General features: G+C 37.7%; 1 protein-coding gene across 3 annotated transcripts in view; it reads left to right on the top strand.

Annotated features, from left to right (window-relative positions):
* Positions 1–21,718, top strand: part of Acss3 (acyl-CoA synthetase short-chain family member 3) — a 190,248-nt gene that overhangs the window by 145,500 nt on the left and 23,030 nt on the right. For 2 of the 3 annotated variants that reach the window (XM_030245151.1, NM_001142804.2), the window contains exons 10-11: positions 11,219–11,314; positions 15,237–15,300. In XM_030245151.1, coding sequence (XP_030101011.1) covers positions 11,219–11,314; positions 15,237–15,300 — 160 coding nt within the window. Of the gene's footprint in view, positions 1–11,218; positions 11,315–12,206; positions 13,186–15,236; positions 15,301–21,718 lie in introns of those variants that run through there. The other variant, NM_198636.4, reaches the window with a different exon arrangement.

Below are 21,718 nucleotides of genomic sequence, written 5' to 3'. Positions count from 1 at the left end.
CCAAAGAGCTAAAGGGGTCTGCAACCCTATAGGTGGAACAACATTATGAACTAACCAGTACCCCGGAGCTCTTGACTCTAGCTGCATATGTATCAAAAGATGGCCTAGTCGGCCATCACTGGGAAGAGAGGCCCATTGGACTTGCAAACTTTATATGCCCCAGTACAGGGGAACGCCAGGGCCAAAAAGGGGGAGTGGGTGGGTAGGGGAGTGGGGGTGGGTGGGTATGGGGGGACTTTTGGGATAGCATTGGAAATGTAAATGAGGAAAATACCTAATAAAAATATTTAAAAAAAAACAGAAATGCTAGGCTAATATTTGACAGTTTGATCCATAATGTATCAACATATAAGTCACTTACATTTCTGAATTATTCTTTTCCTTTCTTCTCCTTGTATTCTCAGAGACTGTGTCTTCTGCATGTGTACAGGTTGGTCTATGTATTGACAAGGGACTTCAGCTCACTAGTCTATCACTTTACATTTTGTCTCCTAGAATAAATTTCAGCTCTGAACGCTTTACAACTCCTCTTATTCCCCATATACCTTCAGTTTACCACTTTGCTGTCTTCATGGCTTTCTTCTAGTTTCAACATACCTGTGTCTGTATATAGCTTGCCCCCCTGAGAAGCTTCGTAACTTTTACTGCACAATACCTTCTCAGAGTGAAAGCATATGGGACTCCACTGAGCTGGCACAACAGAAGTAAAGAGCCTTTCTGGTGACTTTATCTTAAGGACTTTATTTACAATCCTATTTTCTGGCTATTGATTATTAATTGCCACTGGTCAATGTTTTGCTGCCTGTAAATCTGTGAGCAAAATATAACTGTAGATACTGAAATGCTGCTTTCTAAATTTATCTTATTAGCTCTTTGCTATTTTCTGTATCAGGGTTTGTCGCATTCTTACTGTCATATCAAATTTATGCTATGGTGAATATTTCTTCAGAGTATATTTCTGAAAATGCAAGAACAGTATATGCACATATACTGTTCTTGTTTGCATGTATGCGCATGGTGTACATGAAAGACTGGAAAACTAGACCAATATTGCCATTACTCGTGTGCTGGATTATCAAGAAGTTTCTCCATAGTATTTTCAAATAGTAAAATTCAAAAGACCTTGGGAAAATATGAATGAATTTCTAATGGATGGTTCAAATTTACTTCTCACAGTTTCATGCTCAAAATAGATTCATCTTCCTTTTTCTTCATAGAAAGGATCTTTGGGATATCATAGTATCTTATGCTGTGGTTGGGGCATAGCAGTTATACAGATGAACTGTCACCTCAGTAATGTGCAGCTAGAGAGACTGTACCTGTATCCCTCTGGAAAGAGAGAGACAGAATCTTGATGTCATCCCTGTTGCCTGGTAACTGGATTTTTCTCTCATTTAGAGCAGTCTTCATTAGTTCAAAGTAGGTGATTTTTAATGATAATTTGAAACATGGGAGCTTAGAGGTAAGCGATGTGAATTTTGTTTATGGAAAGAAGAATCTTTTGTCAAATGTAAGGCATGCTTGATAAGACTCTTGTTTGGAAAGTGAATAACTATTTACAAATTGTCAACCCACCTGAAAATGAATTCCCAAACCAAGCAATAGTTTTTGACTGAGACATGAATGACACAGTTTGTGACATTATTATATTAGTGATAATGTATTGGAAAGAGGCATTATATTAGAAAACTGATCAATAATGTTGCTGGCTTGGTTGTTGCAATATCACGTACTCTAATTCTCCTGCCTTTGACATGGATCCATTATAAGCTACCCTACAGTGATTAATATTGTTTCATGTTTATAAAGATCTTCATAAGAACAAAGGTTTCTAATGCTTTTCCTTGAGAAATAATGATCTGAAAATATATTTTCTCCTATATCACAAAACCCTTTTTTTTAGCCCAAGGGAATCAGCCCAGGTACTTTTTACTGTCATTCTTAGCTTAGAGAGCAGCAGGTGACAGTGTTCCTTGGAACAGCGAGGTAGGGAGGATAAAGTGCTATGGAATCCTAATAGAACAGTGTTTAAATCATAGTCCAGCCCTTTACTCTACTGCAACAAACGCATCCTTGATCTTCTGCTCAGTTGTTTCCCATTGTGGGCTTCCACAAATACTTTTAATAAAATGAAATGTGTAAAATAAATTAGAAATTCTCAGTTTATTACCAAAACAGATATTACTTCACTTTTCTTTTCTTGCTATGTACACCTTTTCATTGCTCTGAGGGTCGCCTTGGTCATTCTGCCCTGTAAGTACTCCGGATTCAGAAACACAGCATGCATGTGCTCTGCTAGCCCACACATAATATGCCTCATTTACATTTCCTGTCTTTTTGTTTTTCCTGAATGCTCTTTTATGCATGAAAAGGCCTGTAGACACTACACAGTTAGAAAATCTTGATTTGCATGCACATGAATGAAAGGTCAACATTTACCATACAGAATTTAATTCTGTGGAGTCATTGCAGATTTAGCTAGAACTACCTTTGGTCTCTTCAGTCTAGGGTGCTTTCTTCACAGGCTTTATCTCATGCCTTGATTCGTTCAGCTTTTCTTATCTAATTGAGCTGCTGATTATATATGGCACACTGCACAGAACCAACCACCGTATGCTGAGGTCAGTTTCGCAGCTCCAGAGAAGGCTCTGCATCTAATACAGACGTTAGATTGCTTTAAGTATTTTAAACCATAATTCTATCACCTCCTGAACACGGAGATTAAATTGATTTTCTTTCACCAGTGTACAGCCCACTGTTTCTTCTTTCTATTTGCTACCACCATTCAAGTTATTTATAGCTCACGGTATAGATTCAGAAGTGGGAGCGAACGATTTCTTTACAAATTGCCTCTGTGCCCACCATGATGCTATGATTAATATGACTCAGCAGTAGCCAGCCTGCTGAACTGATTTATCCCTGCAACTTCAACCTTGAACGTGGACAAGCAAGTTCTCATTCCAGATTGCCTGATGCAGCGTCTCGAGAGTCACCATAGGGGCAGAAGAGTAGTTTTTCAGATTCAGCAGGGACTCTGAATCACACCACTAGTTTTGTCCCCCTGCCACCTTGCCCATTCTCTTGAATGTCACTCACATTTAATGCTGATTGCTGATTTTCTGAAATAAATCCTGGGAGATTTAAGAGACATCTCCTCTTGCTCTATTTAACCACAGCCATCACTATGACCTATTGATTCTGAGTATAACTTATGTCAGTCTTATTTTTTTACCTCTGTTTATTAATGCTACATTATCATCTACTGCTGGTTTCATATTGGGATTATTAATTTAGTGCTCTAGAGTGCAAATAAGGAGATTATCTTATAAAGTAATTTAACAATGATTGCCACTGCTGATCTCTGTAGATCCTCCTGTTCTTGGGCAGATTTCTAAGCTTGGCATGGACAGTCCTTTGTAATTTTCCTCTTTTACTTTGCCATTTGTTTATCTTCTTTAATCCACTCATTCTCTCTGGACTTTGCTCCGCTGAACAAATGAAATTCTCAGTGGGCTCATTAGAGAACATTCACACATGCTGTTATTTCTACTCGGTGTGTAATTCCACCATAACGGTCCTTTATTTCAAAAAATAACTTCTTTGTGATGAGGAGACTCTATCCAACAAATATGTATTGAATGATAGACCTTTCAGTATTATTGTAGAAAAAAATCTGTAATGGGAATATAAACTACACACAATCTTTCTCTTTCTGAAGTCTTCAATATCTCTTTCTCTGTGCTACATTTGGGGAGCACAATCGGTGATTTCCGATTTATTTTTAAAAGCTCTGACCTCAGTAATGAAAACTGAAACCTAAAACATATCAGAGGGTGCATTTGCCAGTTGGGAAAGGTTTCTTTGGGACAAAGTGAAAAGAATTGGAATGTTCAGTCCTGATGATACAACTGATTCTTGGGTTCAAAGTCAAAATGTACCTGGTTCTAGTCAAAATTAGAAAATGTCTGCACTTAAGTCATACACTCATTGGATGTATGTATGTATGTATGTATGTATGTATGTATAATGTATGTATAAATGAATGTATGTATATATCTATGTATGTATCTATGTGTGTGTATGTATGACTGTATGTATGCATGCATGCATGTATGTATGTATTATTTTCGTGAGGATTACTATACAGGCTCTCTGCACATGTATTATGGTATTAGCTTATTATTTTATTGGACTCCTGAGTGTGAGACTCTTTTACCTGCATTTGGAATATTTTTCCTCCTGTTGAGTTGCCGTGTACAACTTTGACATGATAGTATTTGCTTCATCTTAATATGTTTTATTCTGTCAAAAAAGGGCCTTTGTAATATTTCAAATGATGTCTTCCACTTTTGTGAGCAACTACATAAAATCAGTAGGTACAGAAAACCAGTGACTTAATTAACAAAAATGTCTCATGGTTTTGTGGATCTGATGCTCCATGTGCTATTGAAAATACATCTCAGGCAATTCTTAGTACTGGATGGTTCATTCTGAAGAGCCAGACTTTGTAGAGTGGCTTTTTAGAAGCCCTAGGAATGACTGGAAGCCAGCTCTCACCAAGGACTACTGATCACAGTGTCTATAAACAACATGTCTACCCTGGTGGATTCAAATTACTGGCACATACATAATGGCTTAAGGAGAAGGGGTCCCAGAAACTTATATCAACCATCTCCATTCTTGGTCAAAGTAATCAAAATGACTCCAAGTTAAGTAAAGCTGGCCACTGCTTATTAGGAGGAGTATGGACATTTTTGAGTCAACTTTCTAACTAATGTGGGTACTTCTCAAAACTGTTGGTGTACCTCTCTAGAGTCAACCATTTCCTCTTTAAACACCAACCAAAAATAAATTCTCTTAATATTTTCATGTGTGTCTCACCAAGATGAATGCAAACATAAAATATCCATGTGGCTCAATGTACAATGTATTTTTGGAAAAAAAAGAAAACAAATCACATTGCACACTTTGTTTGACAACTTTATTCTAGATCTTGTTTTGTGAAAACCATTCTCTCTTTAGTAACCATTCACCTATGGCATTTGAATGACTTCACATTCTTTTTAAATATGAGACGATTCCCACTTGAAAAAACAATCTTCTATGCTTTGATGCAAACAATATAGTTGAAAACATGCTTGTCATTAAGTATCTATGAACGAAGCGTTTCTTCACATACATCCCTAGAATAAATGTGTAAACTATACGTGCTTTTTAAGGTTCTTTTTTTTAATAATTATAAACATACATTTATTTATATATAACTATGTAAAATACATAATTATAATGTTACAATACATGTAAAACTTTCTAGTCCTATTTTCTGAAGACTTCATCAATAGTTTAACATCAAACAATAACAAGTTCAACCCCTTCACCTTCATCAAGTAGTGGAATTCTTACCTGGGACAAAAAAATGAAGAATAGAAACTTGGAAAACTCATACAAATACTAAAGCCATAATATGTAACTTTTTCTCAAAATCATCACAGTATATATACACTGTTTGGTTTCCCTTTCAGATGCAAACATATATATTTTGAAGTTTAATTTTAAGTTCTTCAAAATATACCATTCAAGAATACAATTTGAGAAGTAAATTATTTTTATGCTTGAAAAAAACTCTCATATATGTATACAATATATCTTGGTCATAACCACCTTCCAATCCCTCTCTCCACTCCCCCCAGGTTCCCAACATATCCCCCTCTGAGCTTTACAACCTCCTTTTAAATTAAGCCCAACATGTCAGGTTAACACTGACCACATGTGCAGGGAATAGCCTCATCTAATAGAGCATGAGAAACCTATCAGTAGCCAAGACCCAAAGAAAATGATTTGCTGTCTCCCAACAGCCATCAACTGCTAAACACTCCCCAAGTGGGGTTGGACCTCATGAGCCTCTCCCACACCTACATAGCATTTCTTAAAATTTACTTTTGCTTTTATTTATGTGTTTTATGCATGTCTGTGTGAGTGTATACTGCCTATGTGTAGGAGTCCAAAGAAGCCAGAAGAGGATGGAAGTTGTATCTTTTGGAGCTGGAGTTACAGGTAGTTGTGAGACACTCAATATGGGACCAGGGAAATGAACTCTGGGAGTTTGCAAAAGCAGCAAGTGTTATTAATGGATGAGCCATCTCTCCAGTCAAACTGTTTTTCTTTTAGAGATTTATTTATGTTTAATTGCATACAGACATGGGTGTGTGTGTGTGTGTGTGTGTGTGTGTGTGTGTGTGTGTGTGTGTGTGTGTGTTGCTGTATATCCTACATGCATTCAGAGGCCAAAGGGAATCAGGAGCTATGGCTACTTGTTAGCCACCTGCTGACAGTGCTGAGAATCAAGGATTCTTGTTCAAGTATTGCCAAATTTACTTTCAGATATGCAACCATTATTTTTAAATGTGTGTGTATGTGTGTGTGTGTGTGTGTGTGTGTGTGTAAAACTTTACTTGCTGAACATGCATACTCTCTTTTCTACTCAGTGAGCTGTATTGCTTGCTCCAGAAAGGCAACAATTTATATACACACTTACACATAGAAAAACTGTACTATCTTTGGTCGTGTGGGCCATCTGCCCTTGCGACTCATGTCCCACTTCCCATTCAGGCTCTGGTTCTTTCAGCAATCTTTTGCCTTCTCCTATAATTGGCCCATTGATTTTCAAGAAGCCACAGAAATCTACCAGTCAGAGACTCTAATACACTTGCTATCAGCTTCTATATTTCCTCTATTATGGATGGAGGGGGTGGGTTTTTCTCTAGCTAGAAAGCTACATTATACTGGACCACCTTGATCAACACTGTGTCCATCAGGACTTGTGAGTGTGGTTGGTTGGACACCTGTTCACGTGATGGTGTGACAGAAGACTAAGTTATTATCTTTCTCAAGCTATTTATAGTTACAAAGATAGAAAACTCCTATGCAAGACTCCATATTACCCTGACAGTCCTTAGCACTGCCTTTTGGTGGCTCATATCATATGGCTGTCACTAATAATCTCTCCAAATTATTATAACAGTTAGCAAAAACCTAATATTCAAATTACTAATGTTACAAGTGTAAACCGCATCTAATTTAAGTGACAGAACTCAATTTTCTTTTTTCATCACCCTTACAATTTCTGAGTCAAACTAGTTATATAGAAGATGTGCTTTTCATAGCTTTTAAAAATAAAAAAATAGATGGCTGGAGGTTGAAAGAAAATAATTATGTAATAACTGAAACGTGACAGGAAGTGTGTGCACCTCCTTCTCCTCATGCAAGGAAGGACTGAGGAAGGCATCTCATTTACCCTTTACTGCATTTTCATTTCAGGAACACTTTGTTCTTCCATCTTTTTTCGACAGCCTATTTCTATGTGGAGTTGGTAGATCAGAGCGTTGACACCATTTATACGATTCTACAATGAGCCAGGCTTTCTGATGCCTGCCTTTAATCTTCACAACTCAGGAGTCAGAGACAGGAGGATCTCTGGAAGCAGCCCAGGCTGGTCTACATCAACATAGAAAGTTCCCGGTCAGCTAGGGATATATACTGAAACCATCTCGGAGTAAATTCCCCACTGTAACGGCACCAAGTAGTTTAGTAGTTTTGCTATTTGTCCTGAGGTTTGCTTTTTAGTATTTTGGGAGGCAATACTAGAGTCGGATAGGCACTAGAGACTCTGAATCCGTTGTAGATTCTCAAACTGTTAACAAGTTGCACAGGTCTTACATTGATAGAACCTGTAGAATTTGAACTCCAGTTGATTAGAGTGACCATTGTGACAAAACTTGATAAAAAATACTTTTAAATTAGATGACTGTAGCAGCTGATAGAGAAACAGAGGCATCTAATAAGGTCTGTCCTTTCTCCTAACATGTCCCAACACTCTGTTAGGTTGTGTTTGTGTATGTAGAGCACACCCACATCCTGTGTACTGTTCTTTAAGCACACCACTCCACAGTGGTCCTTCTTGTCACTATCACCAATCCTCTCTCATATCAGGTCTGAAGTATAGCTAAGGTGACTATGTTTTCCAAAAATAGGAAGGAGAAAACACACACAGTCTTTCCAGACATATGCATTTCCTTCTTTGCATTCAATATATGGTAAGGGAAATAAATGTAAGAGGAGTATTTCATGGATACAAAATATCATTTTATGAAAAAAATGAAATTAGTTATGACATAAAAATAACTATGTATTCTCCCTTAAGATTCAGGATATCTGGTCCTTGTAACTAATTATTTATACCATGTCAGATATCTTAATCTTTTTTTTTTCCATTTTTTATTAGGTATTTCGCTCATTTACATTTGCAATGCTATACCAAAAGTCCCCCATAGCCACCCACCCCCTCTCCCCTACCCACCCACTCCCCTTTTATGGCCCTGGCGTTCCCCTGTACTGGGGCATATAAAGTTTGCGTGTCCAATGGGCCTCTCTTTCCAGTGATGGCCGACTAGGCCATCTTTTGATGCATATGCAGCTAGAGTCAAGAGCTCCGGGGTACTGGTTAGTTCATAATGTTGTTCCACCTATAGGGTTGCAGATCCCTTTAGCTTCTTTGGTACTTTCTCTAGCTCCTTCATTGGGGGCCATGTGATCCATCCAATAGCCGACTGTGAGCATCCACTTCTATGTTTGCTAGGCCCAGGCATACTCTGACAAGAGACAGCTATATCAGGGTCCTTTCAGCATAATCTTGCTAGTGTATGCAATGGTGTCAGCATTTGGAAGCTGATTATGGGATGGATCCCCGGATATGCTAGTGTCTACATGGTCCATCCTTTTATCTCAGCTCCAAACTTTGTCTCTGTAACTCCTTCCAAGGGTGTTTTGTTCCCACTTCTAAGGAGGGGCATAGTGTTCACACTTCAGTCTTCATTTTTCTTGAGTTTCATGTGTTTAGGAAATTGTATCTTATATCTTGGGTATCTTAGGTTTTGGGCTAATATCCACTTATCAGTGAGTACATATTGTGTGAGTTCCTTTGTGAATGTGTTACCTCACTCAGGATGATGCCCTCCAGGTCCATCCATTTGGCTAGGAATTTCATAAATTCATTCTTTTTAATAGCTGAGTAGTACTCCATTGTGTAGATGTACCACATTTTCTGTATCCATTCCTCTGTTGAGGGGCATCTGGGTTCCTTCCAGCTTCTGGCTATTATAAATAAGGCTGCTATGAACATAGTGGAGCATGTGTCCTTCTTACCAGTTGGGGCATCTTCTGGATATATGCCCAGGAGAGGTATTGCTGGATCCTCCGGTAGTACTATATCCAGTTTTCTGAGGAACCGCCAGACTGATTTCCATAGTGGTTGTACAAGCCTGCAATCCCACCAACAATGGAGGAGTGTTCCTCTTTCTCCACATCCACGCCAGCATCTGCTGTCACCTGAATTTTTGATCTTAGCCATTCTGACTGGTGTGAGGTGGAATCTCAGGGTTGTTTTGATTTGCATTTCCCTGATGATTAAGGATGTTGAGCATTTTTTCAGGTGCTTCTCTGCCATTCGGTATTCCTCAGGTGAGAATTCTTTGTTCAGTTCTGAGCCCCATTTTTTAATGGGGTTATTTGATTTTCTGAAGTCCACCTTCTTGAGTTCTTTATATATGTTGGATATTAGTCCCCTATCTATGTTTAGTATCTTAATCCTTAAACCAGTGCTTCTCAACCTTTCAAGGCTGTAACCCTTTAATACGGTTCCCCATGTTCCACTAAATTACAGAAAATGTAAGTAAATAAATATATTTAGTTTAAATAAAAGAACACAGTTCCATTTTTGGTGCTACTTAGTAACTGTAATTTTGCTACTGTTATGAAGTATAAAGTAAATATCTGTGTTTTCTGATAGTCTTAGGCAACCCATGTACAAAGTGGTTCCACCCCTCAAAAGGGTTCAAAACCCACAGGTTGAGAACTGCTGCCTTGAACTTTGGCTTAGGACCTATGTTTTAATGTTCAAAATTCCATCTTCTGCTACCAATGACAAATGAGCCACTAATGATAATATGGGAATTGTAAACCTAGCTTTGGTTAAAAAAAAAAAGTTGTGAACATTTCCCAACCCTCAGTTAACATAGGTTTTATAACAAAGCTCATAGAGGAAATCGTATAGTCAGAATACTTGGATCAATGGGTGTTACAGATTTTTTATGGCTTGGACAATTATTGTCTTCACATTTAATTCTCTCTCTCTCTCTCTCTCTCTCTCTCTCTCTCTCTCTCTCTCTCTGTGTGTGTGTGTGTGTGTATGTGTGTTTATGTGTGTGTGTGCTGATCATGAAGCAAAAAGGGGACCAGTTCATTCACTATCATCCTCTTATACTGCCCCTCCATTACTATGAAAAATCCTTTTGATTCCAAATGTTTGTTACAAACAGAATTCTCCAAAATACAATTGCCTTCAGAATTTATGGTTAAGATCATCAGCTCTGGTTATTCTGGCAGATGATTTGGGGGCGACAAACTTAACACTTTCTAATTCCTTGCAGAGTGATTGTAAGCCAATGGGCTTGGTGCATAGTGCAGTATGCACGTGGCTTTCTGCGTTTATAGCGGTGATGGATCCGTGAACAGTGTAGTATGCATGTAGCTTTCAGTGTTCATAGTCATGTTAGATCCATGAACAGCCACCTAGGATCTTTTTAAATAAAGCTTGTGTAAGTTCAGCCCCAGATGTCTCAGGAGACAACAAGCTAAAAATATCAAATGAAATGTACATTGAAAAGTAAAATAACTTTAGATAAGTCCATAAAAATGTCTTTTCTGGTGCTCATATATCTTTTAACCTATGTTGTGAAGCTCTGAGGGTTGCTATAGCCCATTCTTCCACTTCCTGACCCATTACTGACACTGGAGCCCTCTTTTTATTCTTTAGAACAAACATACCACATGAAATACTCTAAACATATCTTTTAGTTTTAAAATTATGAATGCACCAAACACTGCTGTTTACATTTTTAATAATGTTTATGCAATTTCTCTGATTTCCCTTATGATATAAGAATACCTGAAAGCTCTGTTAAAGGTTGAGTGAGTCTGATTTCTTGTTGCTTCTCTTCAACACTGACCATAGCTTTAAGCATCTTAAATACTAGATTACAACTAGACTTGAGTCTATTCCTAATGAAATGAAATTATGTAAACGTATCTTGGTCCATTGCACAAATACCAAAGCAACACAATACTGAAGCACTAAGTGATAAGCCATACTTTTTTCCCCCAGAGACTGGATCCCCCATCACAGCATCATGTATTGGATTAGGTAACTCCAAAACACCTCCACCAGGACAAGCAGGAAAATGTGTTCCAGGATACAATGGTAAGTCACTACACTGGCAATTTGAAATGGTCACTTTCAGGAATTTGGCATTTTCTCATACCTAGTGAATAAAAAGTATTTGCTTTCAAGACAGTCGTACATTAGAAATGAATGCCTCAGTTTTTGCTATTGAAACTAATGATATAGTCTTTTAATGGGTTATTTCATATGAATAGCTAAAACAATCAAGAGTCTTTTAAGAGTATGAGTTTGAAATTATTACATGAGAAGTACACAGTACTTACATATATCATTTCATTTTTGATGACTCACATTTAATCTACAATGTTGTATTTAGAAATGAGTAAATTGAAGTGCATTGAGACTGCACATCATTGCTATGGTAACAATGATAATAGATTTTTAACAACATACAAATCACTGGGGTTTGTTTTGTTTCCTTGCTTCATTAACAAGAAGCTATAGCTTATTCCATGATGCTCTTTAAGATTATTGACAAAGTTTTTCAATCTTGTTGGCTGAAATTAAATGCAGAGTAAAGGACTTTTAACAAGCATTTTTGTTATGAGATATAATGACAATAATGTATCCTACCAATATTTGATTTTAATTTCATAGTAGTACCCGTTATAGCACAATAATTTTTACAAGACTCTTCTCCTTTGTTGCAAAATTTTTAACCTTTTAACATTCAGGATTATTACTTCTAAATGCCTATTATCATTGTATAGTCTTTCTTGGGATGTTGAATTGTGATGTGACACAACAAAGCAGTTACACAGGCCCCACAAGACAAAATGTGGAACGAGACCTCAGCTATTGGTGCTGCAAGCATTTCACAGACTCCTTGTGAGATTTTCTCATCCATGTTAGCATGCCTTTTTCTCTGTTCAGCTCAGGTTTATAATTCATGTTTGACTTTTTATTGTAGGACGATACCTGCTTCATCATTCTGCAGAGTCTCTGACTCCTCCTGCTATGGGAAAATGAGCCCATATCTGATGAATCCCTCAACTGAACAGTGGTTGTCCTCACTCTTTGATCAGAAAACTTGCTTTGTGTTAAGATACTTTTAGTGGTTGCCAATTGTGGGAGATGCTAAACACATTTTCCCCTAGTATATGTGTTCCATTCTTATACTCAGTAGTAAGAAAGAGTTAAGCTTTGATGCCTCCTGGAACATTAATACAGAAAATTTTCATTTCAAAAACCACTGGCTACCAGAGGAGGGATTAAACTACTCTAGTTGAAGCATCAGGGACTTTGTGACTGATACACTTTTAGTTTGTTTAATGGATATACATAACTTTGAAAGTATAATATAATACACAGCACGATAGTAAAAGAAAGCTACTTTGAGAAAGGAAAGGAAACCTTTCTTTGTGAAAGAATCCATGTGGTATTATATTTAATTTTATACCCATTCTCTAGATACCCCTACAATGAGAAGACATTGCTTTTGTTTTATAAAGAGGAAACCAGAAGGGTATAAAACAACATGGCCTGGGGCATGTAGTAATTAGGATGTTGTCTTTCATTTGATGAAACAAAGATGAATTTGGACTGGTTTTCTCTTATAATGAACTCATAATCAGCAAAACACGGATATTTATAACTTAAATAACTGTCATAATGTTTTCCAATAGTGCCCTCTAGAAACACAAGGGAAAGTGATTAATTTAATATCGGTTCAGTGCCTTCCCAAAGTTGTTTAAGAATAATCTAAATGAAAAGAACAATATACAAGACTTCAGAATCTAGATAATTGCTGTTCATTTTTACATGTGATGTGATGAATTCTGGACACCAGATACTTTATCAAACATTTTCCATATTCTATCAGGCATCATGAAAAATATTGGAATGATATATTTGGAAAAAATAAAATGACCCAGTTTACATATCACAAACAGATTAGCTTGCTCTGATTTCATTATACGTATATTTGGCTGTACATTACAATATCATTTTATTTGATTTTATTTTGGGGGTGAGGAAGTAGTTTACTTCGTTTACACTTCCAAGTAACAATGCTTCACTGAGAAAAGTCAAGGAAGGAACCTGGAAACAGGGGTGCTGAAGGATCACTATTCACTGGCTTCCTCCTGATGGCTTACTCAGCCCCTCCTCCTCCTCCTCCTCCTCCTCCTCCTCCTCCTCCTCCTCCTCCTCCTCCTCCTCCTCTTCCTCCTTCTACTTCGTGGATATTTTCTTTATTTACATTTCAAATGTTATCCCCTTTCCCGGTTTCCCCTCCAAAAACCCCTATTTCACCCTCCCTTCCCTTGCTTCTATGAAGATGTGTCCCAACACACCCACCTACTCCCTCCTCCCTACCATTGAATTCCTCTACACTGGGGCATCAAGCCTTCACAGGACCAAAGGCCTCTTTTCCCATTGGTTCCCAGCAAGGCTGTTCTCTACTACATATGCAGCTGGAGCCATGGGTCCCTCCATGTATAGTCTTTGGTTGGTGGTTTAGTGCCTGGAAGCTCTGGGGTGTCTGGTTGGTTGTTATTTTTGTTCTTCCTATGGTATTGCAAAACCCTTCAGCTCCTCCAGTCCTTTCTCTAATTCCTCCACTGGGGACTCTGTGATCAGTCCAATGGTTAGATGCAAACATCCATCTCTGTGCTTTTAGGCTCTGCCAAAGACTCTCAGGAGACAGCCATATCAGGCTCCTACCAGCTTGCACTTCTAAGTATCCACAATAGTGTCTGCATTTGGTAACTGTATATGGGATAGATCCCAAGGGTGGGCAGTCTCAGGATGGCCTTTTTTTCTGTCTCTGCTCCACACTGTCTCTGTATTTCCTCCAATGAGTATTTTGTTCCACCTTCTAAGAAGGACAGAAGCACCCCACTTTAGTCTTCTTTCTTGAGCTTCATGTAGTCTGTGAATTGTATCTTGAGTATTCTGAGCTTTTGTGCTAATATATACTTATCAATGAGCACACACCATGTGTGTTCTTTTGTGATGGGGTTACCTCACTCAAGATAATATTCTCTAGTTCCATCCATTTGACTAAGAATTTCATGATTTCATTGTTTTTAATAGCTGAGTAGTACTCCATTGTGTAATTGTACCACATTTTCTGTATCCATTCCTCTGTTGAGGGACATCTGGGTTCTTTCCAGCTTCTGGCTATTATAAATAAGGCTGCTACGAACATAGTGGAGCATGTATCCTTATTACATGTTGGAGCATCTTCTGGATACATGCCCAGGAGTGGTATAGCTGGATTCTTAGGTATTACTATGTCCAATTTTCCGAGGAACCACCAAATTGATTTCCAGAGTAGTTGTACCAGATTGCAATCCTACCAGCAATGGAGGAGAGTTCCTCTTTCTTCACATCCTTGCCAGCATCTGTTGTGACCTGAGTTTTTGATCTTCCCATTCTGACTGATATGAGGTGGAATCCCAGGGTTGTTTTGATTTGCATTTCCCTGATGACTAAGGATGTTGAATACTTCTTAAGTGTTTCTCAGCCATTCAGTATTCCTCAGTTGAGAATTATTTGTTTAGCTCTGTACCCCATTTTTAATAGGGTTATTTGATTATCTGGAATCTAACTTTTGGAGTTTATAAAGTGATAAACATATTTTTAATATTCTTCCCTTGTTATAGGGATGTAAACGTAAATGACCATAAAAATGAGGTTACAGTAGTCTTCAAAATGTAAATGAAGAAAACATCTAATAAAAAATATGTATTTTCTTTAGGAATGTCCTGAAAAACTTTATGATCTTGCTATATGTCAAATGCATGCACCTTTTATATTTTTATAAAATATGCTTAGCCTACTTATGTGTCTTCATGGTCTCATAGAAATACAAATATTATTTTTTGCTAGAAATTTTAAAATTTATTTTATAAAACACAAGGAAATATTTAATGTTTGGGGGTTAGTATTTGTGTTCATAATTATGTTTACATTGTGTTCATATTTTTCTTTATAGTTATGATTTTGGATGACAACATGCAAAAACTGAAGGCTAGAAGCTTAGGAAACATTGTGGTAAAGTAAGCAGTTTAATTTTTATTGGTTATTTTGTTTATTTACATTGCAAATGCTATCCCATTTCATGGTTTCCCCTCCACCACCCCCCCTTCCACCTCTTCTCCCACCCACCCTGCCTCCATAAGGGTGCTCCCCTGCCCTCCCATCCACACCCACCCACTCCCACCTACTCCTGCCTCGCTGCCCTAGAATTCCCCTATGCATCAGGCCTTTATAGGACCAAGGGCTTCTCCTCCCATTAATACCAGATAAGGCCATCCTCTGCTACATATGTGACTGGAGCCTTGGGTCCCTCCATCTGTATTCTTTGGTTCCTGGTTTAGTCTCTGGGAACTCGGTGTGGGGGGGTGTCTAGTTGGTTGATATTGTTGTTCTTTCTATGGTGTTGCAAACCCATTCAGCTCCTTCAGTCCTGATCCTAACTCCTCCCTTGGGGTCTCTGCACTCAGTCCCATGGTTGGCTGCAAGCGTCTGCATCTGCATTGGTAAGGCTCTGGCTGAGCCTCTCAGGAGACATTCATATCAGTTTTATTTTTAATGTGACCATTAAAAGTTAAAAATTTGGATACATTCAGAAGCACAAAGATTGATTGCGCTGGTATTACATGTGATGAGTTGTGTTTTGCTTGAAAATTACTCGGACTTAATTGTACTTTAGGGTGGAAACCCCTTAAGAGATAACACATTCAGAGAAAATCTAAAAATGGTATACCTTGTTCTTTTAAAGTACTTTTTTTTTCTTATTAGACAAAGTCATGTGTAGATGGTAAAAGTATCTTTTATATAAGAAGTATAAAACAAAACCAATGGTCATCTCTGGAAACATGCATGCAATTATCACTGTACTGATGGAGCTGGTTATAGTTAGGGAAATGTGTGTGTGTGTGTGTGTGTGTGTGTGTGTGTGTGTGTGTGTGCACAAATGCATATATGTGGGACCATGAAACGTAGCCCGTTTTCTGGTTGAGTTAGGTTTAAATCCTGGAGACCCAGCAGGTGTTCCTGCAAGAAGAGAAGGCGTTTGCCATGCACCCAGACACTAGGCTCCTGACAGGAGGCCTCAGCTCTCCATAATTCTGTGGCCATCAGTCACATAGGGCAACGTCCCAAGCCCCTCCACAGGTAGAGGTCATGACTACAGATCACAGAGCCTCAAGCTAGATCTCCATTTTAATGAGGCACCTAAAGGCCTGAAGGGCTTAGCCAATTAAGCTTCCCTTCTCAGACACTCATCCCTGAAAAAGGTATTCAACCTCAGGCTGACCCTGAGAAAGAGGGGTACAGTTTCACTCATCAGAACTCTCCACCATGACAATAAATGCCTTAAAATCATGGACTGTGTCTTCTCATTGGATCCCGCATGGGGAACAATGGAGCAGGTCTTCCTTTAAAGAGCCACATCTAAAGTCTCACACAGGAGGCCTCTGTGAGCTCACAGACATGGCCTCCACCAAGCCAAGCTGCCTGCCTAAGCAAGCCAAGGACTCTCTTGTCCCTGTAGGACCCTGCCAGAACTCTCCTTCCCCTCTTTTCCCTTCGCCCCTGGGTTAGAGCCCGCCTAAGGGTCCCCACTCTGTTCCAGAGGTGTCTGAGGTGCCCAAGATTGAGAACCTGCTTCCTGACCCCTGAAGTACAGTCCTGAGGCTTCTCACAGCCTGAGGCCTACCTGCTGGCAGTGTGGGGGAATGAACAGTCAAAACTTCCCGCATCCTGCCTCCACGAGTAGCCCTAGCCCTGTGGTGGACCAAATGCTGTATATCACTTTTAACCCACATATATGCATGCAGTAACAATTGGTGAAGAAAAGAGGATGTGATTTTGAAAGCTTTGAAAGGAAAGCTTATATAGAAGAGCTTCGAGGGAAGAAAATGGAGGGAGAAATGATGTAATTATATTATAATCTCAAAAATAATAGAAACATGCAAAGTGGAAAGTAGCTGCTGTGTTCCCTCTTGCACAGAAGCCAATTTTCTAGGGTTCAGTTCTGGTGACATATCTGCCATGCTGGATCCACCATGCTCCTGCAAGATTTTAATGCAAACTTCTTCCTGCTTACACCTTGTAGTGAATACAGCACTCAAGGGTTTGTGTCACGCTAATGCAGACAACCTGCTGTGTTCATGTATTCTGTTAATGTTTGAAAGTGCATCATACCTAATATGTATGGATTTTTATACTTGATAGATGGAACAAATATCTATGTTATAAGCTTCTGTATTCCATACGTTACATCATCCGTTCATCGCCTTGGTATTTACACATAAAGAAACATGACTGTAAAACAGTTCAATGTTTCACAGTGACCATAACTTATAAATGTCATGTCTTATTCTATTGAATACGTGTTCAATATTTTATCTGTATCATTAAGTTTGTGAAAATAAACTCTAGGATGCTCATAAATTACTTAAGAATATATATATTTTAAAACATGCTGCATCATTCCTGATTGAATATGATAGTCCATTTTTGACAAGCAGTTCATATTCTTAATTCAGTAAAATATTTTATTTGCTAGCATTTTCTGTCTCCAAAGCAGTCTTATTTTTTGTCTTGTCCTTTAAATTTTTATCTCCATTATGAAATTCAGTTCCTTTGGCACTTTTATTATTATTTATAATGTTGTATTGTATATCTCTTTAATTTCATCTTTTCTCATCTTTGGATGATCTGTATACTATTGAATATTTAATAGAATGTAAAATTATTCAGTCAAACAGTAGTATAGTATAAAATCCTGACAACAGTAAATACCACAATCTCTTTAAACATTCTTCATCACCGCCCCTTTTATTTATTGATGATTGATTGATTGATTGATTGATTGCAGGCTGTGGGCATCACTACCCCTTCAATTAGCAAAAATGCTGAAATTTGAATAAAAATATTTTAATTTACATTGATTATAAAATACTGTAGAGATATTATGATAGGATGATCTAAAATGGAGTTGATTAGGTTGGTAAATACATAATATGTGACATTTAAATAAGTGATACAGGCTCCCTTATAGTTCCGATTAACAATTTTCACACCTTTATTGGTATGTGTAAAGGGGCCGGCTTCAATAGAATGAGTTTTTATGAGTAAAGAATAACACATGTCAGATCTTAAACAAGATGTGACTTACGATTTATTTCTTCCTAATGAATTTTATTACTTTCATCTTCAGGTGGTATACGGTTCCTTTCTTTTAATAAAATGCATTGTATGCTATATGTTTGCTTGGAATGCTTTTATGCAAAATATGTCTTCATGTATAAATACATTGTGCCCCATAAAATGTAAGGAACCCATATAAAATTTTTAAAATTTAAAAAGATGGAAAATTTTATTATCCAAGTTCTTGCTTGTATTCACATTTCTTTAAATCACATTTCACTCCTGAGCACACACCCACAAAACTCTATATCCTACCCTAGAAATAATCCCAGCCATATTTATTGCTGTTCTACTCCCTATAGCAAAGAGCTATAATCAACCTAGTGGTAGATCAACAGATGAATGTTTAATGAAAGTTATGCAAATACTCACATACACACTCACACATACTGTAAACTACAAAAATAGCATAATTCTTTAAATCGGAATCCTTGTCTTTATAGATCTGGTTATAATATGATCTGCTGCGGGAAGAATGGAGAGAGAGCAGGGCTTGCTAGAGAAAATAAAGGCCAATTTGTGGGTGGATGCTAACTTAATTTATAAAAGTACACGGTTTTTGGAACTTTAAAAATCTCTCTAGCAGCATACACATTTATATAATCTAGCTTGAAATGAGTCATCTCTATCAAACATGATGTTTTTTCATGCTCTCTGAGGTGAGATTTGAGGCTTCTATGGTTTTAAAGCATTTATATGTTCCCTCTTTCTAATTACTGAGGGAGAGCTTTGCTCTGCATAAATCCAGAAGAGGTAAAATACAGTAGTGTCATTCATCAGCTATAATTCTTCCTTATGGCTATTACTGTTATTTAAGTCCTTGAAGATAAAACAGTGTTGGCCTAAAATCATTTCATGCTTAGCCTGATGCCTGGAGGAGTGGATGGTATTTTCCCTCTGTATCCACTTAGATTTTAATAGATTGTGAGTTCTAGATTTTACTCTAAAGTTTCAATGTGTCAAGGCATGGTGGAATTTGATCTCTTCTTTTGCTTAATGATGAAACAATGTATTTGAAAATAAACTATATAACTATATTATATGTGGACAATAGAGTCCTTCAGAAAAATGAGCACAAGGATATCTCTCTTTTTTCTCGTTAACAAAAGAGCTTTGGGAGATTTTTGTTAATAATTTATTTTTATCCATAAAGGAGAAAGAAACTTCTAGATTCACATTTCACTAGCCATAACAATCAATTCTTCAGCTGGGAACATTTGTGTAGTCTAGTGCCTGCATAACTTGTATTTGTAGGGGTTTTATTTTTTTAAATAAGACCCCTCCCTAAAACTTGTTTATACACCTCTTGTTTTAAAAACAGTATTATGTATGTATGGGGTTGGGGAGTAGAGCAACCAAACATAAACCCCAAAACCTTGTGGTAATCTTAGGTTCTTCCATTTGCTGTATACGAATTATAGCATTCTAGAAGTCATTTCTTTATGGGTGACTTCATCAGAGAGCATTGGCGATGTCCCAACTCCCGCGGGCCCCAGAATGAAATAAACAGGATCCCTGTGTCCTTACTGTTTAATGGTAATTACTTTCATTTATAGGATTTGCATTTCTCTTAGAAGAGAAAACTTCACATCCACGTGGTTGTTAGAAAATTCTTTTGATTTTGAAGCCTACTGCAGCCAGTTAATTTACTGCGGCAGTTATGGTGTGTGAGTAGCTATGAATACAAAATGCTCATGAATTTTAGAAGGGGCTCCTGTAATTGCATCGAGAGTTCCAATGTGCAGAAATAAAACTGTGAGTCGGTAATTTCCAGACAACAGACCGCAGTGCCTTTAAGATTTTAACTGCAATTGCCTCCCTTCAAAACACCGGGCTCACTGTTATTAAAGCCATTGGTCTTCGACTCTTCCCCTCTCAGGGGCATCCATTTTTTTCTGACCAGGTCTATTGCTTCTATGGAAAGTACGGCTTGCCCGCTCCCTGATGTTTTCTCCTGACCTTGTCCCGGGGCAGCGGTAGGATGGCAGCGAATTGTGTGGAGTTGTCCAAACGGCTTTGCGTTCACTGTCTGCCAATTTCTCGTTCTACAGATATCGAACTCCTGACATTTAATGATGTTTGTTCACATCGTGACAGTTTCACACCAGCTACTTATTTATTGGGCTCCCATCTAGGGAAAGAGGGGAGAGTGTTTACTTTTGGGGACATCTCCCGACTAAGAACAAGTATGCCACAGGGTTATCTGCTTTCTCATAAATCCCAAATCTTGGTTTTAGTATGATCTTTTTTGCCTGGTAATAATACTGTGAGGGAGATTAAGAGAGACATCGCATCCTCAATTTTGACATATAAAACAAACAGTAGTATCAAGAGTATCATAGCCGGAATCCACGCAGTCTTTCCTTCATCCAGAGAGCAGGAAATGTTCTGGGACCTGTCTTTTAGGAATACAAAGTAACTTTGTATTGAAATCTGAAGAAACACTACACTCTAGACCACTGCAGGCACTACCAAAGGGACAAACATCGTGTTTCATTCCAGAATTCTTCAGGAAATAGGGATAAGGTCTGCATTCTGAAGCCCAGGGTTTCTGCATAGAATAGAGAATAAAGTTTATAGTTCAAGAGGAATGGTAGGCACCAGGAAGCTCTGCATTTTCGATAACTTGGGACTTTGCTCCTGTATCTGGCAAGTGACTATCTTGTCTTGTTTTTTAATGATTTCATAACACTCTGGTCTCCTCACATACAGGCATTGTTGCTGCCGTGGCTATTTCTTTTCCCATTCAGTGTGGTCTCTTTGAAAAGGGTATTATCTAAACTGAACTACTAATTTAAAATTAGAGAAAAAAAATCTAATTTCACTCTGCTTGCAAAAGCTAAGGAAAGTATTATAGGGGAGTAGAATTTGAAGGATGAGACTAGGAACTAGCAAGATCATTTGAGTATTTTTACATCTTTCATTTCTTCCAGCCCAGCTTACTGTGTTCATTTTGTATAATATCAGAAAAAGACCACATTGTACCATTATTTCAGAGGGAAGACTTGCTCTTCATGCTAGATAGTACTTAAGATATAATACAGTCAAAGTGCTTGCTTGGAATATTGCCAAAAATGTTGTCTCTATCTTGTCTGCATTTAATTTCTCTATTTATCATGTGTCTATTTATTTATCTATTATCATATATATGTATGTATCTGTCTGTCCCTCTATCTGAATGTGTGTGTGTATATATATATATATATATATATATATATATATATATATATATATATGAACATGATATATAGGTGTATA

This window comes from Mus musculus, chromosome 10 (genome assembly GCF_000001635.26).
Source record: "Mus musculus strain C57BL/6J chromosome 10, GRCm38.p6 C57BL/6J".
NCBI classification, from domain to species: domain Eukaryota; kingdom Metazoa; phylum Chordata; class Mammalia; order Rodentia; family Muridae; genus Mus; species Mus musculus.
This window is presented reverse-complemented; position numbering and strand designations above follow the sequence as displayed.